Raw genomic sequence first — 27988 nt, forward strand, 5'->3', positions numbered from 1 at the left:
CAATGAGCACAGGACCTGCACATGGGTGGAAATTGTTTGGGTCCTGAGCGTTGGGTGTTCCAAAAAGGGTTTGATCTCCTCAATCAGGTCCAGTATGGTCTGTGGGGGCAGTCCGTACTTGTCATGGATGTCCTCTTCAGTCTGCTGGAACAGAGTGATGCGCAGCCTGAAAATATGTTCCTGTCTCATTCTCCTCTGTTCAGTAGCCCGATTACGCAGCCTCCTGGCTATCACATATAGTGCTGCAATTGTGGAAGTTTCAATTGCATTGTGGGCTGCTTTAAATACCTTGCCACTGATTACCATCTGCATGCACTTGGTGGTAATTGCGATTTCTTAATTTGCGATTTTGACCAAATAGCAATTTGCGAATTTTTGTTACATTTCCTTGCGATTTCCTAAATTGCGATTTCCTTTGTGCGAATTTCGCTAACAGAGAGAATCGCAATCTAGGAAATCACAAGGATATTCGCAGATGTTATTTTTCCGCAACGTAAGTATTTTGCGATGCGATTGTGCCTCATACATCTGAACTTGCGAAATTTTTATTGCAAATGCTGTTTTTTGCGATTCGCAGCATTTGTGACTAAAAATTTGGTTGATACAAATGCCCCTACTTCTTCTTCAATCTTGGCAGCATTGTTATTCTTCTGATGATTGGTGGCAGAACGTTCCAGATTCTAAGTGCAGCCCCAGAGAAAGATCTGTTGTAAGTTTTGTTCTTCCAGAAAAAGAGTGGATTCAGCGTGAGATCCCTGGCACGAAGGTGACTTAGAGTGTAGCGCTTTGTGTGTGATACTGGCCAGTTCGTATTGGATTCTGGCTTCGTAAGAAAGCAAGTTCAGAGTCTTCAGGTGCGTAGAGATGTGGTTGAATTTTTTTTAACCTGTTAAGAGTCTTGCGTTTGTGGTGAGACAGGTTTTTAGGGGAGCCATTGAGATATTGGGCAGACCAGAGAGGGTTGTGCATCTATGTTTGATCCTAGAGATAAATAATACCTGTACTGCCTTTTTGAGGTCAGACATATCCGGGAACGCTTTTAGCTTTCTAAGGTGGCTCAGGCTAAACCTGGTGTTTTTATCCAGGTTGTTGATGTGGGCATGCATGTTCAGATTCTTGTCCAGCGTTATTCCTAGTGATTTAGATGAGTTCACTATGATCATGGTGCAGTTCAGCGCAGTGATCTAGTTGGTCCATTACAGTATCTCAGTGGAGCCCTTATGAGAGAAAATTTGTAATAATTCAGTTTTTTGTGCATTACGTTTGAGCTGGTTGCTAGCTAGCCATTGCACAGCTTTAGAACCTCGTTCATTGTGTTGATCTCTTCTGGGGATGAAACTTTGATGTTGATCTGTGTGACCTGCATATATATGGAAAGAGATGGTGGTGTTACATAGAATTTCAGTTGAACGTTCCAGAAAGAGCTAAAAAGAGTTGGCAGAGAGTTGAGCCTCGCGGGACTCCAATTGTAATTGGGGAAGGAGAGGATAGATTTCGATTAACTAAGAATCTTTGAGTGCGGCTCAGTAAGAAGTATTTTAACCATTCGAGAATGGTTCTCCCTAAACTCATCCTGTTATTGAACTGAATAAATAACTTCTCATGGTTAACTGTGTCAAATGCAGATGAAAGGTCCAGAGGAATTGGGAGACAGGTTTTGTCATGAAACAGGTGTTTATATCGGGCAATGATTAAGAGCTCTGGAGTTGAAACTGAAGGTAGTCCAGGGTGTCCACAGTGCTTGTCTGTGGGTCTTAAAGGTGTTCAGAATAAATAGTCATCCAGTCTTTGGTCTCCTTTCAGAGTTTACAGGTAAGTGATTGCATGTTGTAGATGCAATTATGATTCAGGGCTAATATGTGAGAAGGAGGTGACAGTTCTCAAAATACTGACACAGCAACAGTAAAAGAAAATTCAGTACTTAAATGTGAATGGGAGAGTTGGGTGCTTGGGTGTGGTTAAGTGAAGGAGATGTGAGGAGTGCATTCAGAAGAGAGTAAAAAGAGGGTGCAGAAGAGGAAAAAGATGGGGTGTAAGATATGCAGATGGACAAGGTGTGGAGAGGAAAAGGGCATACATGTCTGACAAAGTGAAAATAATGGAAGTGATTGACACACTCTGAACACCACTAGTCCTTTCACAAGCCAAGTAATATTTAATTCCCAGCCTTGAAATTTCAGAATTATATAAAATATTGTCATAAAAGCATGATTAAAATACCTATAAAAAAACATAGAATTCTTCAGAATAAATATTACACTTTGTTCAATACAATGAGTATAGATGCTTGTAATGTAGGTGTACACAATAAAATGCCTAGACAGTGATGCGATATAAGTTATTTTCAGCACTCGCTAGCTTTGAAGTGCATTTACAGAGTCTGTACACTTCACGTAAATACAGCAAACACAATCAATATCATGAATAAAAGGAATATGTGCTAATATTGCAACGTAAGTAGGACATTGTGCATGATATATTGAAGTATATAATAAAGTGCAGGTGCTATGCAAATTGTGAAGCATTGTTTAGTGTTTAAAGATAGCTACCCTGGTCATGTTATCTAGAGAACCGATCATTCCCAGATTGAGGTGCAGTCTTAAGGCCTGTGCATCCAATGGGTTCCAAACATAGGGGCCTATTAGGATGGCGGATGGACCCGCGTCCGTCCGCCACCCTCGAGCAGGACGGAACGTCCGCAGGGGCTGCGGCATTCCCTCCATGCAGATTATGATGTGACCGCCACCCTGGCGGTCACATACCCTAAGTTTAACATCGCGGCGGGTGCTGCTTGAAGCAGCGCCCGCCGCAAGGTTAAAAGTGCATGCTTTGCATATGCATGCACAAAGCGGCAGGCACCATGCGGTGCCTGCCGCTTTGTGCATGCATATGTAGGGGGGTACCATAGGTACCCCCTATGTGCACCCCCCACCCCCCAACACCCTGGGGGCTCGCAACGAGCCCCCAAAAATGAAAGACCACATGCTTTTCCACGGCAGAACAGCCGCCGCGGAAAAGCATGTCTTCTGCCCCATCCTAATATGGCTGGCGGTGTCTGATAGACACCGCCACCATATCAGAGCTTTTCCGCCGCGGTCGGAAGGCGACCGCAGCGGAAAAGCGGCGGACGGTCTTCCTGACCCACCAGCCACCCTAATCTGGCGGTGGGTCTTTGGAGTCTCTGCAGCGGTGAATCCGCATCCTCCGGGCCGGCGGTGGCTTCCGCCGGCCTGGAGGATGCGGATTCACCGCGATCCTAATCGGCCCCTAAGTGAGGAAAACCGATACACTAATGGGCCCTGGTGGACCAGTATAGGATGATGACTGTCAATTATTTTTCCCCACCTTCCGTACTCTGACAGATGATGAAATATACTTATAAACAGCAAAGCAGACCATGTCTGTTTGTAGTAATTGTAGATACAGCAGAGAGGTTTTGCACTGCGTTATCTTCAGAGGCCTCAGCAATGCCTTACTAATCCTTTTTTATAGCCCACAAAAGAAGATAAAATGAAACTGCAATTGAGTAGAGACCAAGTCACAAGGACAGGCTATAAGATCCTGGTCACATCTAGCTGTAGATGGATCAGCAACTTATAGATGTAACCCTGGGAGGGTAACTCCGCTCCGTCAGCGGAGTTTGCGGAGCTTTGCCTACTCTGTGCTCCGTTGCGAACATGGAGGTAGGCAAAACTCCACCTCAATTATTATATTATAGAGGCTTTTGTAGCGCGCTCTATTACTAAAAAGTATAGTATCCTGGCGCGAGAGAAAAGGGAGACAGATCATATTACATGCGGAGTTAGAGAGACATCCATTAGGCAGTGATGGTAAAAAGGTGGGTTTTAAGGCCTTTCCTGAACGCCATGATGGATGGGGATGTTCTCAGAAGAAGCGGAAGAGTATTCCAAGCTCTCGCTGCTCTGACGGAGATGGATTGGCCGCCGAGCCTGCTATATTTAAACTTTGGCACAGTCATTTGGTGGAGGTTGCTTGATCTAAGAGGGCGATTGGGAACATAAAGGGAAAATCTTTTTCTCAGATAAGCTGGACCCGTTTGATGAAGTGCTCGGTATGCTAGCACGAGGATCTTAAATAAGATCCTTTGAGCAACTGGGAGCCAGTGAAGATCTCTGAGGGGTTGACGGACACTAGATCTTCTGGGTATGTTGAACAGCAGCCTAACCGCGGCATTTTGAATTACCTGGAGGCGGTGGATCAAATAGGCTGGGAGTCCGCAGTAGAGGGCATTCGCATAATCCAATCTGGATAGTATGAGAGCGCGAATGACCGTCTCCTTGGCCTCTCTCGGGAGCAGAGGGAGAAATCTGCGCAGGGTTTTGAGGGTGGAAAAGCAGATTCCAGTGAGTTTTTTCAGGTGGTCCTCAAATCTGAGATGGTGGAGAAGAGTTAGCCTCTCCCTCGCCCATCCCAAATTCTTTAATAAAAACACCCTACGTTGCACGTGCAAGATGTACAACACAGTGTTTTTTTAATTTCAGAAGGATGCGATGAGGAAGAGAGCAGCCAGGCAGGGGAGGCGGCAGACACACAGGTAAAAGGCTTCTTTTATAATTTTTAAAGAATTAGGGAGGGGGAAGCCTAGCGTATTTCCAGGGAGTTTTTTTCAAACTCTGTGGAAATACAGCAAGAGGCGCTATGCCTGCTACGCCCAGGGTTATATAGATGTACCATGCTAAGGCGAAATATAACCATGTAGTAACGATGGGAACTCGGTATAGTGAGCAGATATGGTTTCATAGTTCTGGTTGTTACTAACATGTCTTATGCTTGAGCTAAACTTTTGCTAGAAACAATCTCCTCTCTTTTCTTCATCATATAGTGCAATCATTCTCTCTTAACCAGGGTTTTCATCTGCCTAGAGCTACACGAGGGGTTGTTAAAAAGTTCATGCCTCACTATATTAGTAAGTTGAGTCTTGACATATTCCAGCCGGTCAATACTATTTGCCTTGTCTAGTTTCATACAGTCATTGATTATGTCCTTGGTGAAGACAGCTTCCAGCCAGTTCCAATCTGATATCCACAACATTAACGGAGCTAGCAAAACTAGATCTCTTACATGAACAAAGCCCAACTCTTCATGGCAGATGAATGCAGGTAAGGACTTGGTTATGCGTATAATCTTCCGTAATTCTTTTTTCAGCTACCTGTTATGAAGAGGGTTTGTGTGTTCCCCAAATCATGCTCCATAGGTGGCTGCTGTAACACATCTAGCCTTATATATATTAAGCAGCACACCCACTGGGAAGGAACCTAATTTCTTGGCAAATGTATATTTTTCACCCACATTTTGCTCCATGTGTAGGCATCTGACTTGTGCCAGATGTTTCCAATTGTAAGTCTCATCAAAGGGTGCCCCCAGGTATGTGAATGTGCTCACAGTCTTCAGCCTTGTTCCCTGGATATGGCATGGTCTCATCTTCCGTTTAGGGTGGCCACAGATCATGGTAAGTGAGTTTTGTGTTTTTGCAGCCCTAGAGATCCCATAAATGCAACAAATCCCTCCAGCAACCTCTGCAGTCCCATTGCTGTTCTTGACATAAGGACACAGAAGTCCATGTACATTAATATGGGAATGGCTCTCGTCCCTGCCCTAGGGGGATCTGCCACAATATTTCCCAAGTATTTCTCCAAGTCATTGATGTATATACTAAAGAGAGATGAGGCAGAACATTCCCTTGACATGCTCCCTTGCTTGTTATGAAAAAAGGGTTGCAGTCCCTGTTAATACCGTACCAAACACGACCTTCAACTTCCTCCTGTTGTTACTTAGGATATGCACCAACCCGGCCTTCACTCCCAAGTCCAGCAATTTGACCAAGAGTTTAGCCAAGGCATAGCAATCATTTCTTGGGCCACACATACTTGCCATGGATGACAGAGAGGTTAAGGCATTGGTCAATTGTTCCTAATCCCCTACTAAACCCAAATTGAGCTGTTGCTAAAATCTCCTTATCAGTTGCTCAATTCTGCAGGTGCTCCAGTAGTGTCTTGCTTAACACTTTTGCTGTGCTGTCTATAATAGGAATTGTCCGATAGCATTTTGGATCCCCTCTCTAACCTTTTTTAAAGATTGGGACTAAAATTGCACTGGACTAGGACTTTAGCGACCCGGACCGGAGAGCGCTATTTAAGATGTTAACTAGTAAGGGTGCCCATAGCTTGATAGTTTTTTTAACAAATCAACAGACACTCCATTGGGCTCAGGAGCCCAATGGATATTGGCACCCTACAGGTTTCGGGGCAGAGAGGGTCAGTGCAGGCTCTCCTTCTTCTTGTGATCCACTGGCTGAGGAGGATGGATATGGACACCCTACAGGTTCTGGGGCCAAGGAGCATGGATTTAGTACCCTATAAGTTCTGTGGCTGAGGAGGATGGATATAGACACCCTACAGGTTCTGTGGCTGGGAGGATGGATATAGCACCCTACAGGTTCTGTGGCTGGGAGGATGGATATAGACACCCTACAGGTTCTGTGGCTGGGAGGATGGATATAGCACCCTACAGGTTCTGTGGCCGAGGCACATGGATTTAGCACCCTATAGGTTCTGTGGCTGAGGAGGATGGATATGGACACCCAGCAGGTTCGGTGGCTGAGGAGTATGGATGTAGACACCCTACAAGTTATGTAGCTGATGAGGATGGGTATAGGCACCCTACAGGGTTCTTGGAGGAGAGGGTCAGTGCAAGCGCCCTGCCTCCTTCCTTGATCCTCTGGTTCAGGAGGATGAATAAAGAGACCCTACAGGTTCTGTGGCTGAGGAGGATGGATATAGACACCCAACAGGTCCTGTGGCTGCGGAGGATGGATATAGACACCCTACATGTTTCTTGGCGGAGAGGGGCAGTGCAGGCTCTTCTGCTATTGTTGTGACAATTTTTCTCCTTCATCGCCTGTGGCTCAATGAGTTTGTTAGTCAAGTAAACTTCCAAGATTATTGATCTCATTCTTTTGGACATGTAGCCCTGTCATGGTCCAATATATGATATTATGTGTTTGGTATTATTTATATCCCATTTCTTGAATTTAGAATTAGACAAGCTAACTCTGTGTGGACAAATGCATCCATTTATCCCATGCCATCATTTTGGAGGACCTGTGGTTCTATTCACTTTTGAAAGAAACACATTATTTTTTTTACCAATAAGATTGCGTCTAGTGTTTATTTCAGGCCTCCTCAAAATTATATAGCATTTTGGAAAGAATATACCATCCGAGGAGTCCAGCACTGGAGCACAGGATGGCAAACACCTCTACGGCCACCATATACTTCCCCCGTGTGCTCAGGTATGCTGGGAGGAAGGAAACCCACACACTGACAAACACCAGCATACTGAAGGTGATCAGCTTAGCCTCATTGAAGCTTCCAGGCAGGTTCCTTGAGAGAAAGGCAACTACAAAGCTGACTGTGGCCAGGAGGCCCATGTATCCCAGCATGCAGTAGAAGAAGATGGTGCCCCCTTCATTGCACTCAACAATCATTTTTTCCTGATAAGACACCATGTTTAGCTCTGCAAAAGGAGGAGATCTAACCAGCCAAACAACACAGATAACAACTTGCATCAAAGAAGAGATAGAGACTATGCATGTTGGTGTCTTTGATCCAAGCCACTTCCTTGCAGAGCTGCTGGGATTTGTTGCCTTGAAGACAATGACAACTACGATGGTTTTAGCCAAAACAGAGGCGACGCTGACAGAAAATATCACCCCAAAGACTGTCTGTCGGAGCATGCAGGTGAGCTTGTGAGGACGACACACAAATATAATCGAACAGAGGAAGCAGAGCATGAGGGAGGCAAGAAGAAGGTAACTGAGACCACGGTTGTTGGCTCTGACGATGGGAGTGTCTCTGTATTTAATGAAGACTCCAAGGACCAAAGAAGTGATGAAAGTCAAGAAGGCAGCAAATATGGTGAGTGTGAGTCCCAGGGGCTCTTCAAACGAGAGGAATTCAGTCACTTTTAGGATGCAATCATCATGTTTCTCATTGGACCATTTGTCGCCAGGACATTTCACACAATCATCTTTGCCTGAAGAAATAATGAAATGATGTTATGTTTCTAGACAGTCCATGTCTATAGAGTAGAAAACATTGTAATTGCATGAGAACCATCAATAATACATCCAAGCCGTACATAATTACTCACATAAGAAGCTAGAACTTTGAAATGGTGGTTATTCCTTACGGCCAAGAATGGCTCCAGGAGGGTTGGCTTCCTTTTAGAATATTTGCATACAGAAGTATCTTGATTTGCTATTACAATAATATGGTATGCATTTAACTTTCCTGGATTTAAAGTACCTTTTATTTAAACTTGATTTGCAAAGGATAGTCAGAGGTTTGTGACATATATTATCAGGTTCACAGATATGTACCTATTTCTTCACACAACATGCAGGTCCCATGTTTATAGAGAAAAGTTACATGTTGTGGGTGTGACACAGTCAGTGCAAGTTATACACATCCCAGCAATCTGATGTGGACATGATCCTCAGCTATTCATTAGTTTCCAGCACCCAAATGGGCAGAGTAAGAAAGCCTGCTAAGCTAGCACATGCTGCCCTCACCACCTATGTGTGTACTGGTGTGCATTTCAGAAAGCAGTCTTTAAGAAGAGCGTTCCCTAAGATTACTGTCTTACAAAGAGACCCTAGGGGAAAAAAATAGCAACATTTGGTATATAATATTTATAGCAAATGAATCAATATACCAGAGTATGGTTTAGATCTCTTAACTGAATTAATCAGTTTGATGAAGATGAAGTATATCGTAAATAACAAAAATGTATGCTTAGCCAAAACAAGAACCAGATGCATAGGGAATAATAATTGTATTGAATTAATTGTATTGAATCAAAGATATGTATAAAACAATTTTATATTGTCTTATTAATCCTTGTACAGTGATAATTAAGAGACACAAAGGACATGAACTAAATAGGTGTCTGCTATTTGTTTGAAAATATTTAATTAAAAGCACTGATCATTTTAATATCATACACAATTTCGTGAATTATAATGATTGCAGAGCAATTGAGTAATTTAGAAGGATGATTTCAGTCTGATTCATTGATGTTTTAGTTCCTATTTTAAAATGTAAACAGAAATCACCACAACATAAAATACTAATGTTGACCTCTCCAATTCAATAGAAACAATTAGAAAAAGAACTGACCACTTGAAGAGTACAATCGGGTGCAGAATGGTATAGCCTCACTTGGGGTGGAGATTTCGTCCCGACTGCGAATGTAAAGATACTACTCGTAACTTACGTATGTGAAGTTGTAAACTAAGGGGCATATGTATGAGTTCTGGCGCATCTCTGCAAATCAGCAGGGATGCGCCAGAACAAATGCGTCACGCAGAACTACCCTTGCGCCTCGGCGGCGCGCAGTTGCGCAAGGGTAGGCAGATGCGTGACGCATCTCGTGACATAAGGGCGACGCTTCGCTGGAGTCGAGTCGCAAGCACAACGCGACTCCAGCAATGCTCGGGTGTGCCCTATACTTAACATGCTGCATCACTCCGTACGCCTGCTTCAAGCAGGCATAAGGAATTGACGTAGCAGCATCGCACAAGTGCCTGCGTGAAATCTTGTAGATTGCATGCAGGCACTTACCTGCCCCAGAACGCCCAACCTGCGCCGGAACGCCCACATGTGGTGCAGGGCTTTACAACGTGACGCATCTGCGTAGATGCGTCACATTGTAAATGAGTTGCAGGGATGCACCACATTTACGCCGCTGTGGCGCAAGTGCCTTTTAAATCTGCCTCTTAGACTTTTGGTCAATGAGCCCCAATATATCTCTTTACAAAAGCTAAAGCTGTCCGTAGCTAAGACCTAAAAAGAAATCTCTGTTCTTGTCTCTGCTTTCATGACACCTGAGACTGAAGTTTTCAGTAGCAGTTGTTCCTGCCTACGCCTTCTACCACATACTACACGTGTCATTTTAAATTGATCACAATCCCTGTAGTGAGGAGGTTCTTTTAATCTGTAAGAAATATAATATTGTTTCTAGCTCCTCCTTATTAAAAGTCATTAGACATTTATCTGTCTTTAGATCTAATGTAGAGACATCTTTACCTCCCTACCAAACACAAATAAAGCCTAATAACCGCTATTAATAACAATATTAACAACATTAGTAATATAAACATACATACATACATACTTAAATGTGCTTTCTTCAGCCCCCTCCTTCTATTGCTTTGTTGAAGTGTTGTTCACTTTCTGGGTCAGCCCACAACACTGGGGCGGCTCCTCCATTTGAGCAGAGGAGTCTCTCCCCACTGTACAAAATGCCTATAAAAGGCCCCAGAGATTAAAAATATAATGACAATCAATAGAATTTCTTACCATTTTTTTTTATCCACCCATTCAGAACCGAGTGACAGAACGGGGCGGGCCTGCTGTTTGACTGCAGTAGGGAGGAGGGTGGGCTGCATGGCAAAGTCCTTTTGGCCAGAAGTCTAGTGATGACCAGTCAGACATAAACACTTTGAAACCTCTCACTGATCCATATTAGGACAGCTGGCTCGCGGCTATGATGCAAGGTCTGGCATCGCATTGTGTCCGTTCTGATGAGGAACTGCTAGGACTACGATGTGAGGTCTTGCGTTCAACTGCGTCGCAATGAGTCAGTTACAATGAGCAGATACAAAACTTTGTGGCCCTTTGCAATGCTTCATACAAGATTGGGGGGGGGGCATAGTTGGGCTGGCAAGGCACCTCTATCCCCCTTTCCAAAGTCCAGGACTGGAGGGGCCCTGGAGGGGCAACCACTTGGGGGGGTTAGTATTCACAGCAGGCAGAGTCCAGATGCAATCAAAATAGTGGAGCTCTCATCAGGTGGCCAGCCAGCTAGCCCTTGTAGTCACTCTGGTGGCCCAGGTCCAGGCCTTTTCATTCAGGCAGCAGGGCAGCAGGGAAGCAGAGTAGCAGGACAGTGGGATGTCCCACAAGCAACTGAGTAGCACAACAGTCTATCTTCTGAGTCTTACACAGATCCAGAAGTGTACTGAAGAGTGAGTATGAGGATCCTATTTTTATACATGATGCCATCTTTGAATTTGGAAAAGTTTCTTTGAAGTGCTTGGAATTGCCTGCCTCCCTGGCCAGCCTGTCTGCAGGCTGAATTGACTAGTGTGACGTTAATTGTGTGAAGGTAGGGCACAATCTATTGCTTTGCAAGTGGGGATGTGCTCAGCCCTGACCCATCCTGCTAGTGATGTCCAATCCAGACACACCTACTCCCTCTATTGTCTATCTGCCCATGAAGAATTTACAATGGCCATCTGCCAACTACACCCAAAGCCCAACTGCCAACTACACTCAATCATGTGACCCAGGAACCGGTTGCAGGCACCAAATAGGGCAAGAAAATGCCAACTTTCTAAAAGTGTCATTTTCAAAATTGTAACTTAAAATGTGACTTTACCATTAAATAGAGTTCACATTGAAATTTCTCAGACATCAAATATGACTTCCTACCTATTCCAAATGAAACCTTACCACTTATTAACTGTAATAATGTAGCCCAATGTTATCCTATGGGAGAAGTAGGCCTCACTGTTGAGAAAAACACATTGGTTGGTTTTGTCGCTACAGGACATGTACAACGTAAAAGTACATGTCCAGCCTTTTAATTGAAATGTACTCCGCCCTATGTTAGGGGTGACATGTGTAATAAAGGTGAGTTTAAGGTTTGGCATGGGGGTTATTTTGCTAAATCGAATTCGCAGTTTTAAACTGAATACAGGCTGCAATGGAAGACTTGTGAAGTGTCAAGAGGCGACTTAAGTGGGTGGAACAATAAATGCTGCATGCCCACTAGTAGAATTTACATGCCCCAAGTATATGATATACAACTGTGAAAGGCTGGCCTGGTATATGATGAACACATATGTAAGTGGACACCCTGCACCAGTCCAGACAACCATTATGGGGATTTAGGAGGACTTAGACAACCATAGAAAGCGCTCTGTGTGGAAGTTGTGGAGAGCAGCCTCCAGAAGGAGTGTAAAGTAGCTTTTTTTACCAGAATACAATCTTAGAGGTACTGATTAGGTGAAAAAAACACACAAGGTAATTATAAAAATATGTATTTAATATATAATACTTTCTAACACATATCTCCTACCTGGAGATATGCACAATGCACACAATACTTTGCATAGAAATCCCGTAAATAGCACAAAATACACAGTGGGCGTTGGTGGGACCAAACCATCTACTAAGAAAGTTGTATAAGAACCACGACTCGGGTCAAGATAATGTCGGGAGGATGTAGAAGTGCTGGGGCCCCAAGGGACTACCCAAGGTGAGAGACTAAGAGCCCCACAGAGATCGTGTGCAGGTTGGGAACATGACCGCATTCTCCGTATAAATCAATGTTTAAGTTGCAGTGAATTTTAAATATTAAGTACCTTTCCCAGTGGACCCTGAAGAAACCCTGTGGAAGATAGAAGGTTTGAGAGCCGCCAGACCCGTGGATACCCTAGTACCCATGTTACCTACACCAGGGAAGCCAGGTGCATAGGTGTGAAGTGGTGTCGGACACCACTGTTGAACCCAATGGAGGACATAAGGAAAGTGCAGCTGCTGGAGAAGGAGAAAGTGTCCGGTGGAATCCAAAGGTGGATTCTAGTTTAAAGGTACCTTTAAACAGACAGGACAGAGTTTATGTCACTCATGACTGACAAGGAGATCTAGAAAACGAATGCCTGCCAATGTCAGGAGTTTTCAGGAGAGTTGATGGTGACCTTGATTATGCAGCTGTGCGGACCAGGTGACGCTGAGGAAGACCAGGAGGCATGCATGAGCTGTCCAGCGTCAGATGTCGCGAGTTGAGGGTCGTGTCCAGCAGAAGTACCAACAGGCTTTGGCAACTGCAAACAACATAGAAGTCGAAGATGGTACAATGTCGGGACCAGAAAGGTCCAGGAGACTCACCACAAGCAGGGGAGTCAGGGCAAGCCCTGAGCAATCAAGGGAGCCCAAAAGAAGCAACGGTGACCCTCAACAGGACACAAAGGACCTTGTGCAGCTCAGCCAAAGATTCAGGCCATGGTGCAAATGATGTGATGCAGACAAAGACTTTGGTCATTGGAGATGCTTGAAGTTGTGGCTACTTGGAGCCATAAGATCTTGGAAGAAAGAAACCTACAAGCCCTTGCAACTGCAAGTCAACATGGTGCACAGGGGTGTGGTTCCTGAGGCTCTAATGAGGGATACTGGCCACAAACTTGGTGAGAGGGCAAGGCAGGCCTCGAGAGCTGTGGAAAGTTATCACCAGTGTTGCAAAACCTTTCAGAGTCTGTAGGAGCTCAGGCTCAGCAGAGCGGTCAGCTTAGTTGTGGTGCCTGTGAGTGCATGGAAGTGACTCCTTCACTCAAGGGAGATTCCTTCAGGTGTTTTGGAAGCCTACACACCTTGGAAGGTTCCTGTATGGTGTAGAGGTACAGACAATGCAGCAGACTGATAGGGAGACAAAGTTGAGCCCAAAGAAAGTCCAGCGAAGTCTATAGTGCCCACATGGTAGAAGTTGAAGTGGTGTCTGAATTGAATCATGTTCCACGATTAATCTATGGACCCACCCACAGGTAACCCATTAAGTATCCTAAGAAAAGGGTTGGGATGATTCAGGGGACCCTCCCATGCGAGGTTTTGGACAGGGGGGAGGTTACTCCCATGTCCTTTGTCCAGTTCTGTGCCAGAGCTGGTTTGAACTGAACTGGACTATGCAAGGAGGCACCAAATGTGCCCTTCATGCAGAGTTGGTACCCCTGGCAGGCACATCCACCCAGCCGCAATACACTAAATCCTTTCTTGGAGGTGGTCACTACTGCCTGTGACAGGATAGCTATTGGTCTGCTTTCCCCTTCTCGAGTTTGGCTCAGCAGCAGGAGGGCAGAATCGTATCTCTGGTCGGCAGCAGCCCTGTTGTGCTGTCCTGGTCTAGAAGACTGGCACTGGGCACACTGAGAGTGGAGGGCTCTTCCAGTGCTTCCACACCATATCCCACTTGATACCAACCATGGTAGGATTTGTTGCAGCCAATTTAAAGATGGTCATCGCGTAAATATGCAGTGCCCCTCTATATGGCATATGGCTGCTTCACAACCCTGGAGAATGGACTCCGTAGACTGTATTGTTATCCTCATGCAGGGGCACATTCACACTTAGCACCAAACACCCTGCTTTCAGGAATGAAAAGGCCTGCTATATGGGTGACGACTTATAGGTTTTAAGTGCAATTACCCTAGATATAGGAAACCTATATCTGTGGTATGTGGTCCTATCACTAGCTTACACATCCTGCAATGGCAGTTCTGTAGTTGTATTTTGAATGATCTTCCATGGGTGGCATAATGCGTGCTTCAGTCCATGGGGGACCTCTGGGGTACCTATGCCCTGGGTACCTTGGTACCATATACTAGGAACTGATAAGTGTACCCCAGTTTTCAATCTGGGATGTACCTAAGTTCTGACCACAACAATTTAAAAGAGAAAGCAGAGACACGGGGGTCCTGATTAGCAGGATCCTAGTCAGACTAGACAATATCAGCTTAGCACCAGACAAAAAATGTAGGTAACCATAAAAGCAGATCCTACATTCCTACAACCACTTCACAAGGCACTTATAAGTAAAGTAAATAAAACACACCAATCAGGTGTAAGCCAATTTTACCATGTTTTGGGGGTGAGCACCAGGACTTCAGCACTGGCTAGCAGTGGTGAAGTGCAGATAGTCCTAAGTCCAGCAAAGAAATTCTGAAAAATAGGAGGGTGAAGAAAAAAACGTTTGGGGAAGATCACCATAAGGCTGATAGGTCTAAGACACCCCTATTTTCCTGCACTGCTTGTTTTCTGGAATATACCACCTGCAAAGTTATGTAATCTGTATCTCTTAAAGGTCCTCTCCATCCTTCTCATGATAAAGTCTGGAACCTGATGAAACTCACACTGTCTAGTTGTCAGTTTCTGTCACATATCATTTCTATTGCTAGTTATGGGATGAAAATGCGATGAATTAATTTTCGATGTCTGTGCCTGGTCGGGGAATAAAAGAGGCACACGTGAGCGTGGTTTTGTCAGAGGCAAAGGAAAAAAGATCATTGGCATTTGCTTGATCATTTCCAGCATTTGAAAGACATTGGTACCTACTGCATAAAATTAAATTAAATACTTAAAATCAGACAGACCAGTGAAAGGAGATAAAATTGAATAAAAGAGGCGCTAATGTTGACCCTTGAGGAACTCCTCAAGGGCGGGTCTAACTTCTGATGTGAAAGGCCCTTCTGAATTACTTGGGATCTGTCTGACAAAAATGATTGAATCCACTTTTGAGGTGCACCAGAGATGGAGGCGTTAGACACACAACATATAGGGTTCTGATGATTTCATGTGTGGACCTGTTAAAAACAAGGGGTCAGTGTAATATGATTTGGGTCCTCACTCAGTGCATCATAAGACACACTCCGCTTTCAATAGTCACATCTTTATCACCACTCACACCACTCATATCACTCATATTACACTCAGAGATCCTGATTCACAAAGGTAAACTGAGACAAAAGGCTAACTTTATGACTTTCATTATTCGCGACGGGCATTTACGAGTAGCAAAGTTAGACTTTTAGACAAAATTGAAGTTTTACTGCTACAAAAGTCTAACTTCACTACTCGTAAATACCCTGTGTGGTTACCAAAAGTCATAAAGTTAGAATTTGCCTTAGTTTACCTTTGTGGATCAGGCTCATTATTCATAACCTTCACCTTACCAACTTCATTCTTACCTCTTGCACTACTCACTTATCTCCCAAGATTCTCAGTCTCATAGTTTTTCTATGGCTTGACTGCCAGCTGCAAGAAATAAGGTGTAGTTCACAATATCGCCGTCTCCCTTATCTCTTATCTACATCCATCCACTCACTCACCCATTCACCCTTTCAATTCCCACTTCCATCATTCACCCTTTCAAAAACAAATACATGCCCCCACTCACTTATTATGTATTCAGGACCTCAGTTTACTCTTTATGCATATTTACTTCAGGAGAAGCAAGAAGTATTGGCTTTGCAAATGTTAGCTTGATATGTCATCTAAATGTTAACCACTGAAATATTTTAATAAGGGGCAGGAAACTGGAACTTGTCAGGCAAGTGATGGATTTCAGAGAGCTGTAAAATGCAGACTCTGCACAAGTGATACTTGGTGAATTGTACTGAACTATTGGAAAAGAATGAGGAAAAGAAAAACTGGAAAAAGCCTCTGTGGGAGACAGAAGGAACCTGTAAGAGTGCCATAAAGGGGCAGGGAGTGTCTGACAGTGGATTAAAGAGTCATGAGGTGGATTCAAGTCTTTGCAGTCCTGGTATTCCACACGGCAATATTTATTGGCTCAAACGCTGGCTTCTGAGCTGAGCTTTGGGCACCAATACTCATTCTATTACAAATTAATCACAGTAACCTTTCTTCTCTTCCCTATAATTATCATCATTCCATACCGATAAAAAATATAAAAGCATAAGCAGCATAAAATTATAAAACAGCAAAAAACATACAGAGAATACACAATCATTATACAGATATTTTCTTTTTTTAATCTAATAACACCACTAAGATCATTGAGAAGGCTGTACAGGTAACCTCATTTAATGACATATGAAGATGAACAAAGGCTGGTCAATTGAATAAATGCAGAGATTTAAGAAGTGGTTTAAAAGAGTGTTCACAAATATAAAGACAACACTTAGAAACCCAACCCAATTGAAGTGCAGACTAGACAGAAACAGCATCACATGGACAGGAAAACTTATAAAAAGGTGCCCATGTCCCAGCCTAAAATGTGCTAGCCTGACTGAAGAAGGGTGACATACCCTGAAACCGTTCCCAGGATGCTTGTTTCCAGTCCAGGGAGGACCTGGCTGGGCAGTTAGGTCTGGACTGTTCCCATGGGGCACAGGGTCAAGACTGATTTGCATATGGCTGGGTCCAAACTGGGGTGGCATAGTGGACAAAAGAACAATGGATTTAACCCAGACCTTTTGACTGGGGGAGAATGTTTGCATTGCCAGGATTCCGTCCATCATTTGTTTGCTGTAACACTTTTCGCCCTAAGTAGGATGGGTATGCCCAGATGTGGGTCCCTTGCTCTTTGTGCCCCTGAATTCAAGCTAGCCTGGCTGAAGAAGGGTGACATACCCTGAAACCGGTCACAGGATGCTTGGTTCTGGTCCAGGGAGGACCTGGCCTGGCAGTTCGGTCTGGAATGTTCCCATGGGGCACAGGGTCAAGACTGGGGTGTCGTAGTGGGCAAAAGAATGATGGATTGGGCCCAGATATTTTGACTGTGGGAGAATGTTTGCATTGTCAGCATTCCATCCATCATTTGTTTGCTGTAACATAGGATTTAATAAAAGGCCAGGGACAAGTTCAGCACTTACTAATTCAATACATTGTGACCACCGGATCTTAAGGGCACCATCTAGAGAGGAACATTTTGAAATTAGTAATCTATCCAGCTGGGTCCGAAGTTTGTCCCAAATTAAGGTCCAAAGCACTAATGGGCAGAGTGTGATCGAATCTTCAGTATGAGGCAGCCCATGCTCTTCACGACAAATGAACATAGATGAACTAGGAGATGAGGTGAGCAGGTACCTACAATACTCGTTACCCTACCTTTGCAAAATAGTCTTGTCAACAAAACCCCAGATCCTCAGCTGATTCCTTGCAACGGAAAGACATTTACTAGGGTAAATATCAATCATGACTCTAAGAATTGTAGAGCATAGTTTGGAAGAACAATTGAACACAGCATCTATAGGCCTAGAATATTGCTGTCTCTGAATAACCAATAGATGGTCCCAACTACCAGATCTATTGTAAGGGGCTTCTAGTAAGTAAAGATGTGTACCTTGCTAATTGGTTTAACTTTAATTTTAAATGACTTGAAGGTCGCACATTTTGGATCAATCCTCAAGAAAAAAATCAAGATGGTCTGCCAACACACAGAAATTCAGCAATTTCTGTAAACCATTAGCAGAGCAGCAGGTGGGTTGGAGCACACTGCCTCACATCCCAGCACTCAATTTGCCCCAATGCATCATGAAAAATGCAGTGCATGATAACACTTACTTCAGTTGTAGTCTATAATGTATCACCCTTGTTGGTGCAGTCTGTGCTGTGTAACTCTAGACGTGTGTTTCTGGATTCATTCTTTATCAGCATAGAGCAAAAAGCCATTTTGGTGATGCTGGAAATGCTGCCACAGTTTTCTACGGTCTGTGTTCCACTCACTGGGTGCATGTGCATCAACATCAGCTCAGTAGCTCAAAGGAGCTTTTTCAAACAGAAATAGTTTGGAAGCACATTGCCTCCCATTCCAGCTCTCAATTTTCCCCAATGTATCATGGTAAATGCAGTGGATGATAATTACTTCAGTAGTAGTCTTTAATTTGTCACCATTTTTGGTGCAGCGTATGCTGTGTAACTCTGGACAGATGTGTATGGATTCATTCTTTCATCAGTAAGGAGCAAAAGACATTTTTGGGGGGCTGGGAATGCTGCCCAAAGTCTTCTCAGTTCTCTGAATCTGAAAAAATCTGTTCTCATCCCTATCAATGGCATCTGCCTTCAAACACAAGTTAAGGTCTTTTTGCCCCTATTTCAACCTAATGGGTATCCCCTTGCTTCTCTTTCATCACCAAATCCTCCATATTCAATATTGACCCCAGCCTTTCTGGTTGTGAATGCATCAACAGAAGACGTGTCCTACTAAATCAACTTTCTATGAATTACTAAAAGCCTTCACCCCCCGTAACAACCATACTATTGCTATTATGAGCAACACCTCTTACACATATAACTAGCATGGAAACTTGCTTGCAGAGATGTATCTTTTCCAAATTCATCTTTCATTTCTCAAGGAAGTTGGTACATCAAGGAAATTCTTACATATTTGAATAGTTTTATTGAAAGTATTACATGCTCTAAAACTCACCATTAACAGAGATTTCCCCCTGAGCACAGGGGACACAGTCAAAGCAGCAGACAGGTTGTCCTTCAATGCCAGCTCTTCTGTACCCAGGAAGGCACTCCTCACTGCAGACAGAGCGTGGGATCTGCAGGACAAAGACACCGGTGCCACTGAAACACGTCACACAACAGGTACATTGCAGGATGAGGAACAGAGAAAGTCATACAAGAAAAGGAGTAAATGCGGAGTAGAACATTCAGCAATGATGTCACAAAGGTATTTGTTTTATAATCACACGTATATTTGTGTAATGCCTAATATTAAATACTCTTTTGCTAGTAATTAAACCTCCACAATCAGAATGTAATAATTATAATTGAGATTTTAGATGTTGGTGCAATTCTGAATGGTGCATTGATTAATCTATTGGGTCTGGCATGTTTGTATAAGTGCATGTTTTTCTTCATTGATGAGAGGGGAGAAAGAGAGAACAAGAGAGAGAGAGAGAAGAGAATGAATGACGGAGAGAGAGATTCAGTGTGTGCATTGATAAGTGCCCCTACTGAACTCTGTATTCCCTCAAAACAATGAATCACTGTCCATTTGGCCCTTGGCGTGGAAGGAGGCAAACTGTTGAAAAAGACATTCCAATGGAAATCCAAGATTAAAATAAGGGATCATATGACCTGGGATTTAAATGGCTATTCTGCTGACACCAGGATTCCAAATGTAACCATTGTTTTACAATGCAGGCCACACTACAGCACCTCCAAGACATTTGAATGTTTAACACTGCAGCTGTAGAGCAGCCATGGGACTGTATCCCTAGATCATCGTCTTCTAAGCCATGAAGTGAAGGCAGAGAATAGACCAACGGGAGAGGCTGGTTACTGTAGGGGAGGAGGATTCATTGGAAGGCTCTACTGACATATGTAGAAGACTCAGGAACCAGTGGAGTCACAGCCAATAAGGGGCTATAGAGATCACAGATGCAATCTTTCCCAAATCTTATTCTACACCCTTTGGAAGAGGGGAAGGGAAGGCAATGCAAACAGTCTTTGTGGAGGCCCAACAAGGGACACGACTACTACTCGCAGGCTTTCTGACATCAAACCTCCAAACAGAACTGCAGAAGAAGAGTGATGTCCTCAGAGGCATAGAGGTCTAGTCAAGACTGATCCTCTGAGGCTTTTAGTAGCTGAAACACTTCTAAAGATGATAGAATGACTCTGGTTATTGAATAAGCCAGATATGCTGAAATACTGTCTGGCCACACTAGGGGATGACAAGAGGCTTGAAAAGACAAAAGGTGCTTTTCGTTCAATGAACAGATGAATTGAGCCACTCGCTCTAAAATTAGATGTTTTGTTCCCTCCCTGGCAGCTGATCTAGGCCTTTCTTACCCGGCTGTCAGTCCTAACTAGGACTGCTTGGCCTTGAAGAGGAGGAGAAAACCCTAAGAGAGCTCAATGGATCCTTGGGAGCTCCCTCTAATTTGAGAACTAAAGACTTTCCCTCTGGGATCAACAACTCTGAAAATGTTGATCCTAGGTCCCTACCCCATTGTCTGGCATCTGTGGGGAGGAATAATGGAATCAAAGGGATAACAGAATGCTCCTTTGTATGTGTTCCATGATATGGGAAGTGATTTATCTATGCTTCAGACTCAAGTGAGCCCAATGAACCACAGCAGTGTTTGCTGATGCAACACCCTGAGCCACCATCAAGTGAGGTTTCTCCAAGTTCAGAAGAAATTTAAGTTCCAGAAGAAAACAACCTTATAAGTGGTCTGATTGTGCCTTACAAACACATGGGCAGGAATTAACCAGTCAATCAACACAGGAGTACATTGGAACACCTTCAAGTTGTTAAGAAGCCAATACAGGTGCAAATATCTTCACAAGGACTAATGGAGTGCATTCCAGACTGTAGGGAAGGATCCTGAACTGGTAAAGGTAGGAATCCACTCTGAATCTCCGAACTGCTGACTATCATGACAAACAGGAATATGAAACATGGCATCTATCAAGTCTAGAGTTACTGGTAGACAATCTTGATGAGTGTGTCTGAAACATATTAGTTGACCTCTTTAAAATACACGGTAGGTCTATAACTTTCATCCATTTTTGGAACCAAAAAATGATTGGATAACATCTCAGACTTATTTGGTCTTTAGAAATCAGAATCACTACCCTCCTGGTCAAGAGAGACGGGATTCCTTGCGATAGATCTGGAGGAAGAACAGGAAGTTTTGGAGGTGGAGTTTCTCTGAAGCAAAGATGTTCTGGAAGATATTGGAGCATGATTGAATATGCATTTCTTTAATTTACAGAATCTATCTTTTATGAACTAGACGCTGCTAAGCCTTAAAGAACCAAAGGAGGAAAATGTCAACAGGAGTGTGGAGGTGTACACAGGCTTTCAGGATTGTTGTTTGTTCTTGGAACAGGACTCATGAAGTAACTATGATGAGGTGTGAGTTGACGAACATGCTTGTACTTCATTCAGCATCGTTCATTTCACAAAAAGGGTGACATTTCTAAAAAATGCTGTGGCATGGTTCAGCGGAACGTGCTCATTACATACATAGCATTTAACCTTAATCAATACATATAGGTATAGAAGTACTTACAAGTGGGGGATATACACCTTGTCATAGATAGTAGCCCCTGCCTCGGCCACGAAAGGGAGTTTTCCACTCTGAAAATATTGTGGAGCTCTTTTTGACACAAAGGAAAGAGATCCAGCGAGTTTGACATGAAAAGGCTCAAGTATCTTCCACTATATTCCTGCCTTCTAGACTAGATTGTTTGGGAGAGGATCATTAATTTGTGACCCCAGAAAGCAGAGGTGAAATCAAGGCCATTTGACCCTCGGGGCTTCTACAGTTTCATCCAGAGTATAGAGTCATGCAGATTAGCAATTACAGAACCCTTTTCGTTCCTGACGGACTCTGTAGAACTGTGATGTTAGCGTTAGAGTAGAATGCAGTGAAGGTTTTTTAAGAATGTTGATTTGCATTTACACACAGACGCATAAACACATGTAATACTAAGCTCATTGTTTGGTTTAGTCATTGGCGGGTACCCAGGCTGGAGTAGACGCTACTACTGGTGAGGAGATAGAGAATAGGTAACCTGAAGATCGACAGTGCTCTCTCAGAGGTATGCTGTGCTCCAAGCGAACTGCTCGTGCGTGCCAAGTGTGTTGCAGTTGAAGTACAGACCTGACATTTAACGCATGTGGAGTTAAAGCACAACTCCACCCACTGCAAATTAGTTGAAGACAGCAACATTATTGCACATAAATTTCAACCAAGGAGGTGGCAGCAAGTGCAAATTGACCTTCGGAAACAAATAAATAGGTGGCTTCCTGTATATATTAAGGAGATGAATGACACCACAGCACTCAGTGAGGTGGTTCTAGAAGATAACCCAAGTTCTTACATAAGCTACATCCATGACCCAAACATAAGCACAAGGGTTGTGTTTACTTAGCCATCCATACCCAACGTCGTTTGCCACAAAGACGGCTGAGCGAAGCTCAGAACAGCGCTGTAAGCCACACAAAAGTGAATGGCTGTTCTTGTGATGGAGACCAAGTGGGAAGTCACATTTCCAGCTGTCATTAAAAATTATCCAGAAGCCCGCAGACTATAACATTTCTGGATTAGTGAGCAAACAACGGTGTCTGGGAACACTCTACTCTCGAGTTCCACACTGGTCTACAACGCTGCTGCTTTCCTGATAATCAATGACCATTTGATATTACCAAAAAGCATCATCTTGGCAATAGATGGATTATTTGGATAGATACATTTGATGTCCTTGAAGAGACTGATAGGAAAATGATTATCAAGTATCTCAAAAAACTTGCTGGTTGTGTTGTAAAGGAAGTCATAAAGAAAATGCTGTAAACTGACGAAGAAGTCACATGTTGTCAGATTAAAGCAGTACAGAATCTCAAATTTAATCCAATACCATATGTTGATTAAGAGCGATACATCTTCAACTAAGAATGCCATAAAGTTGGTGAGACCACTGTTGAATTCATTGAAGTATTTGACACACTCATCAAGCATTGTAACTTCAATTAATGTAATGATGAAGAAGCTATGTATTTGAGAGTTATTGACAGATTATTTTCAGATTCATTCAGAAGATGAATGCTGAGAAAAACCCTTAATCTTGAGCTAGTGTTGATGGCTGCCAGAGCTAACGAGTGTGCTAACAGAAAAGCTACTGACAAGGAGGCCCGAGGTGCCCAGAGTAAATTAGTCATAGTTTAAAAATCAAGCCGAAACAAAACACTAAAGGTCACAGTGATGTCAATGTGTAAAGTTAAGTTTTGTTAAAAACATGGATTTGCATATCTGCACAAATGTGAATGTCCCGTCAATGGACAGATGTGTGTAGGAGAACCAGTTTGAGACTGTCTGAAAAGCAAAGGAAAAAGTAAGTGCATCACAAAGTGAACAGGAAATGGCCACCAGAACGTTTCCGAAGCATTGTTCGACTCACACTCACAAGGTAACATCAGTTAAGACAAAATAACACTGAATGAAGTTAGAATCAGAATCAGATCAACTTTATTTGGCTGAACATAGTTACTTACTTGAAATCTTCATTATTCTTAGTCATACTCATCCTCAGCCCACTCATTCGTACCTACCCACCCTGCCTGTGGTGTGGCCTTTTGTTCAGGGGCTAGGTATTACAGGAACTATTGGGGGAGGGCTATACTCTTGTACTTCCCAGTGGAGATGGATGAGGCTCAGTAGAATTTCCTGGGTTTTTTCCTGTCCTGTCCAGGGATTGGGTAACTAACCTCATGATTAAGGACTGGCTTTCCCATTACATGAATATACAAAAACATCCTGAATGCCAAAGCAAGTGTTCAAAATAAACAACTGCCTGAGAGCATCACAATTGACATATGACCTCCTTTAATCTGAATAGGCAAGGGCCACCTCATCAGGTCCTTGCTCAGAAACCCTTTGTTTAAAAGGACGAGCATCTGTGGGCCCTATGGCAGAAGCTGCAGCCACCAGTTCAGAGATTTTCTCCTGAAATTCAGTACTAGAGAAAGGGACTACCTCTTCCTCTTGAGGAGTGACGGGCAATGGAAGCATGATGCTGTTTTTTGACACTCTCTAAATGCCAAGTTACCTCTTTTTGTCAATGTTCAGATGGATAACACATCTTGGTAGAGAAGTTTTACAAAGTCCCAAACACCTATCCCACCATTATGCAAGCATGGGTGGTATAGAACAAACCACCACAATTTCCACTAGCCATTCTCTCCACCTACAACACACAAGACAGGAGACACAGTTTTCATAATACCATATTGACAATATATACATTAAACACACCTGCACATCAGGGACAGGGCAATCATCTCTGGAGGAAGGATAGACAAATGTGTATCTAGAAGGTCTGCCAGTAGGTTATTGGAAAGGGGGTTAGAAATGGAAGACTTCTATGAGTCTCTCTTCCCATCAATAAGAGATGGTAGCTGCCTCATGGAAAGCATGCCTCCTCATATTTCTCAGGCTAAGATGATGCAGATGAACCAAGAAGTAATATATACGTTGATGATTTGTGATCCTTCTTTTAAACTCTTATACATTTTCATTGATATACATGGCAAGATGTCCATGCCAATTAACTTACATGAAAAACCCTCCTCACCTGGTTGTTGTTGGCCCATAGGATGTTCTTTGGGTTGACATGCAATTCTTCACCTTGTTGGGAATCGAATCCGCCCACATTTATCAGTCGAATGTCGTCATCATCAAATACCTGCACATTGGCGATGTCAAAAGCGCTCACAGGATCTCCGTTTACATCAAAATGTATGTCACCACCTATATCGAGCGTGATGTTGACATTCTTCACATAGTGGAGGACCTGAGAGATTGGAAGACAGACACAGAGTCTCTCTGACATGTCACCACTGCTGTAAAATTTGAAAAATTCTCAAAACAGCTTTGTCCGGCCAGTTCTTGGATGGAGGTGTGGGGATGGCATCATACCAGACGATGTATTCACTAATTAGGCATGTTATTGGGTCTTAAAGCTGGACTTTGAGGTGAGGCACCCTCTTTTTAAGACAGTGACGACAGCTAATCCTTCTGCCTTCCCCTGTGCAGAGCTTGACACAGCTCCATGTGAGCTAGGCACTTTGCCAACTTTATTGATATAAAGAGATCATACACATTTATTTGAAGAACATGGTCCAGAGTGAGTTTGTGCGCATGATTGGCTGAGTGAACAGTAGTTTCCATTAGACTCCAGTGTCTGGTGAGTGACAACATGGGAGCTGGATTTATGTGAGGCTGCCCAAGGTCCCCACTGGACCTGGGAGTCTGCACATTTTACATCTCTTCACCACCTGACCATCATTACACTTACCTCTCTTAATGTTGGAGGTATGTAGAAGCCCCTTCGAATTCACCACATTTCCCTGGAAGGAGTGATCATAATCATTCCACTAATCCTCCTGTCATCTGAATTTCATTACAAGAAAAGAGCCTACATTATGCATTAATCCTTTAATGTAACTCAGAAGCAACCAAAGCAGTGAAAATTTTTGGCAATTGCTGAGGATCATTGGGCACGAGTCTCTGGCTAACCTGATACCAATGAATAAATGCTGCTCATATGCATAAGACTATGTACAAGATGGTGATAAGCGAATGGAGAGAGGCTGCAGAATATGTACAGTGCCAACGGCTTAAACCTCTATCACAAGATAAAAGGAGGAACTATTCAGCAACAAATCAGAATCTTAGGGTCATGTGTAAAAAGGTAATCGTTTAATAATTTCCAAATAGTTACTTTTTGTGATTTGCTATTTGGTAAATACCTTTGGGCACACGTACACAGCCTTAACACTGCAGTAGCATACATTTTTTGATGTTATGGTGGCACATTTTTATCACCCTATTTACAAGCTGCAACTAACTGGAGTTAGCAGTACTTTTCTGGTGAAAACGTAAATTTTAAAGATTGCCATTTCTGTAAGCCGAGAGTTAACGAAAATGAGATGCAAGGTGGGCGTTCCTGTGAAAAAACTGATGCTAATCCCACTTTGCAATATTTACAAGGAATTCATTTAATGGTGCAAAACCTAAAAACTGCCTGTAAGTTCAGTATTAGGCTGTTTTTAAGACCAGAATAAAGCTGGTCTTAAAATTGGTGCAAACACTTGGGGCCTAATTTCAGAGGATTTGATGCTGGACAGCACAGCAAAGAATATTGCCACGCTACCCTGCACCAAATCAAATGCTCAGTAATGCACCCCACAATAAGTTAGGGTGCAGTTCTGGGCCTAATTCATGAAAAGTGTTGCATTGCTGCAGCAGAAAAGCGTTGGCACACTTTTCACTGGGCCCTCCTTGCGACACCATGGATGTGACAAATGTACTCTTTGGAGCTCCATGTCGCAAGGATTTACAGATATGTCAGCAATTTTGTCACAAGCATGATGCAACTCCTGCAATGCATGGGGCAGGCCTATCCCTATGGCATTGCCTTACCCCTACGCCCGCCATGAGGCAGGTGTAATGAGGCAGGTGGCGATGGCATCCTAGGAAATTTCCTGATCACTGCACCACTCCTACAAGTCTTTGTTGTGTGGGAAAACCCACCCTGCATACATCCTACGTGATGCATGTATAATGTGGCATAGGGGTTCACAAGGCCATGCATATGCCTAGATGAGTCCCTTTGTACAGAGTCTAGTTTGGCATCCAGGGTGTCTGCTGTCACCTTGCCCAGTGGCCAGCGACCCCCAGATGCTCATTCCACTGACACGGAGGAGCTGCCAGGGTGTTGGCGCACTAGGAGTTCCATTGGTGGAGTTTACGTACTGCAGTGTTTGTGGCTGTAAGCGTTAGCATAGTGGTGGTGCTGAGAGAGTTGGTGAAAAGTTCTTTGATGGCCTTGATCCAGCTGTGGCTGGGGGAGCAATGATGGTGGTGGTGTACGGTGGGCATGGTGAAGGTGTGATGTATACTATGATTTTCGGTCCAGGAGAGTATGGTGGTGTGGCTGTAGTTGAAGTTTCCGCTGGTGTTTAAGACGGGATCAAGTGTGTGTCCAGATAGGTGGGTTGGTGCGGTGACTAGCTGCTTAATTACAATGTTGACAAGGTTCTCTAGGAGGGTGGTGCGTTGTTCACTGGGGTTATCCAGGTGGAAGTTGAGGTGTGCGAGTAGGATGTAGGTAGTGGATAGGAGAGCCTGGGGTGTGATGAGGTCTTCAATGGCATTGGTGAATGGAGGTTCATGGGCCGGGGGCTTGTAGATGAGGTTGCCACGGAGTGTGGGGTTGTGGTTGGTCTGGCTCTGGAAGTGGAGGTGTTCCATGGTAGCCGTCGAGTCATTAGAGTGCTAGGTCAGTCATAGTGTGCTTTTTTAGACAAAGGCAATGTCCCCTCTAGGGTGCTCGGGTGGTCCCTGTGGGTGAATTTGTAGCCGTCGTGGATGGTGATGGCGATGTCCATTCTGAAGCACAGGTTGGTCCAGGTTTTCGTGAACATGACAATGTCTGAAGAGGTGGCATCATGGAGGTCCGAGATTTCTGTTGCATATTTGTGGAGGGACTGCACGTTGAGGAGGATGCAGCTGAGCTGGTCGGCTGAGCTGTTGGTTGACTGGGCAGAACGAAGCGCTGGTGTGTTGATGTGGCAGAAGGTACGTTTGCAGTTTAAGAAGGCACAGGATTCAAGGAAATTCTGCCATGATGCTTGATGGCAGGCAGTATGACATCCAGGGCTGATGGCAAGGAGGGTGCTGGTGGTATAGTGGGGGGAAAAGGGTCCTTGGTGCTGGGTACGGCCCAGGGGCAGCCAGACACAGGTGGGCTTGCCTTTGGTGCACCAGTGGTACACCTTCTGCGCATGGCCGCACAGTGGCCGCCATTAAGTAGTGCCTCAGGGTGACTGGGCGGCTGGGAGGTGGGAAACATGGGCAAGG

General features: G+C 43.8%; 1 protein-coding gene across 1 annotated transcript in view; it reads right to left on the reverse strand.

The window, feature by feature from the left end:
• Nucleotides 1–7192: 7192 nt before the first annotated feature.
• Nucleotides 7193–27988, reverse strand: part of LOC144774120 (extracellular calcium-sensing receptor-like) — a 38396-nt gene continuing 17600 nt past the window's right edge. The window contains exons 2-4 of the mRNA XM_078659144.1: nucleotides 24699–24917; nucleotides 19030–19150; nucleotides 7193–8055 (exon numbers count right to left, since the gene is read on the reverse strand). Of these exons, the coding sequence (XP_078515270.1) occupies nucleotides 7193–8055; nucleotides 19030–19150; nucleotides 24699–24917 (1203 nt within the window). The remainder of the gene's footprint in view (nucleotides 8056–19029; nucleotides 19151–24698; nucleotides 24918–27988) is intronic.

Source organism: Lissotriton helveticus, chromosome 8 (genome assembly GCF_964261635.1).
Source record: "Lissotriton helveticus chromosome 8, aLisHel1.1, whole genome shotgun sequence".
Lineage (NCBI taxonomy): Eukaryota > Metazoa > Chordata > Amphibia > Caudata > Salamandridae > Lissotriton > Lissotriton helveticus.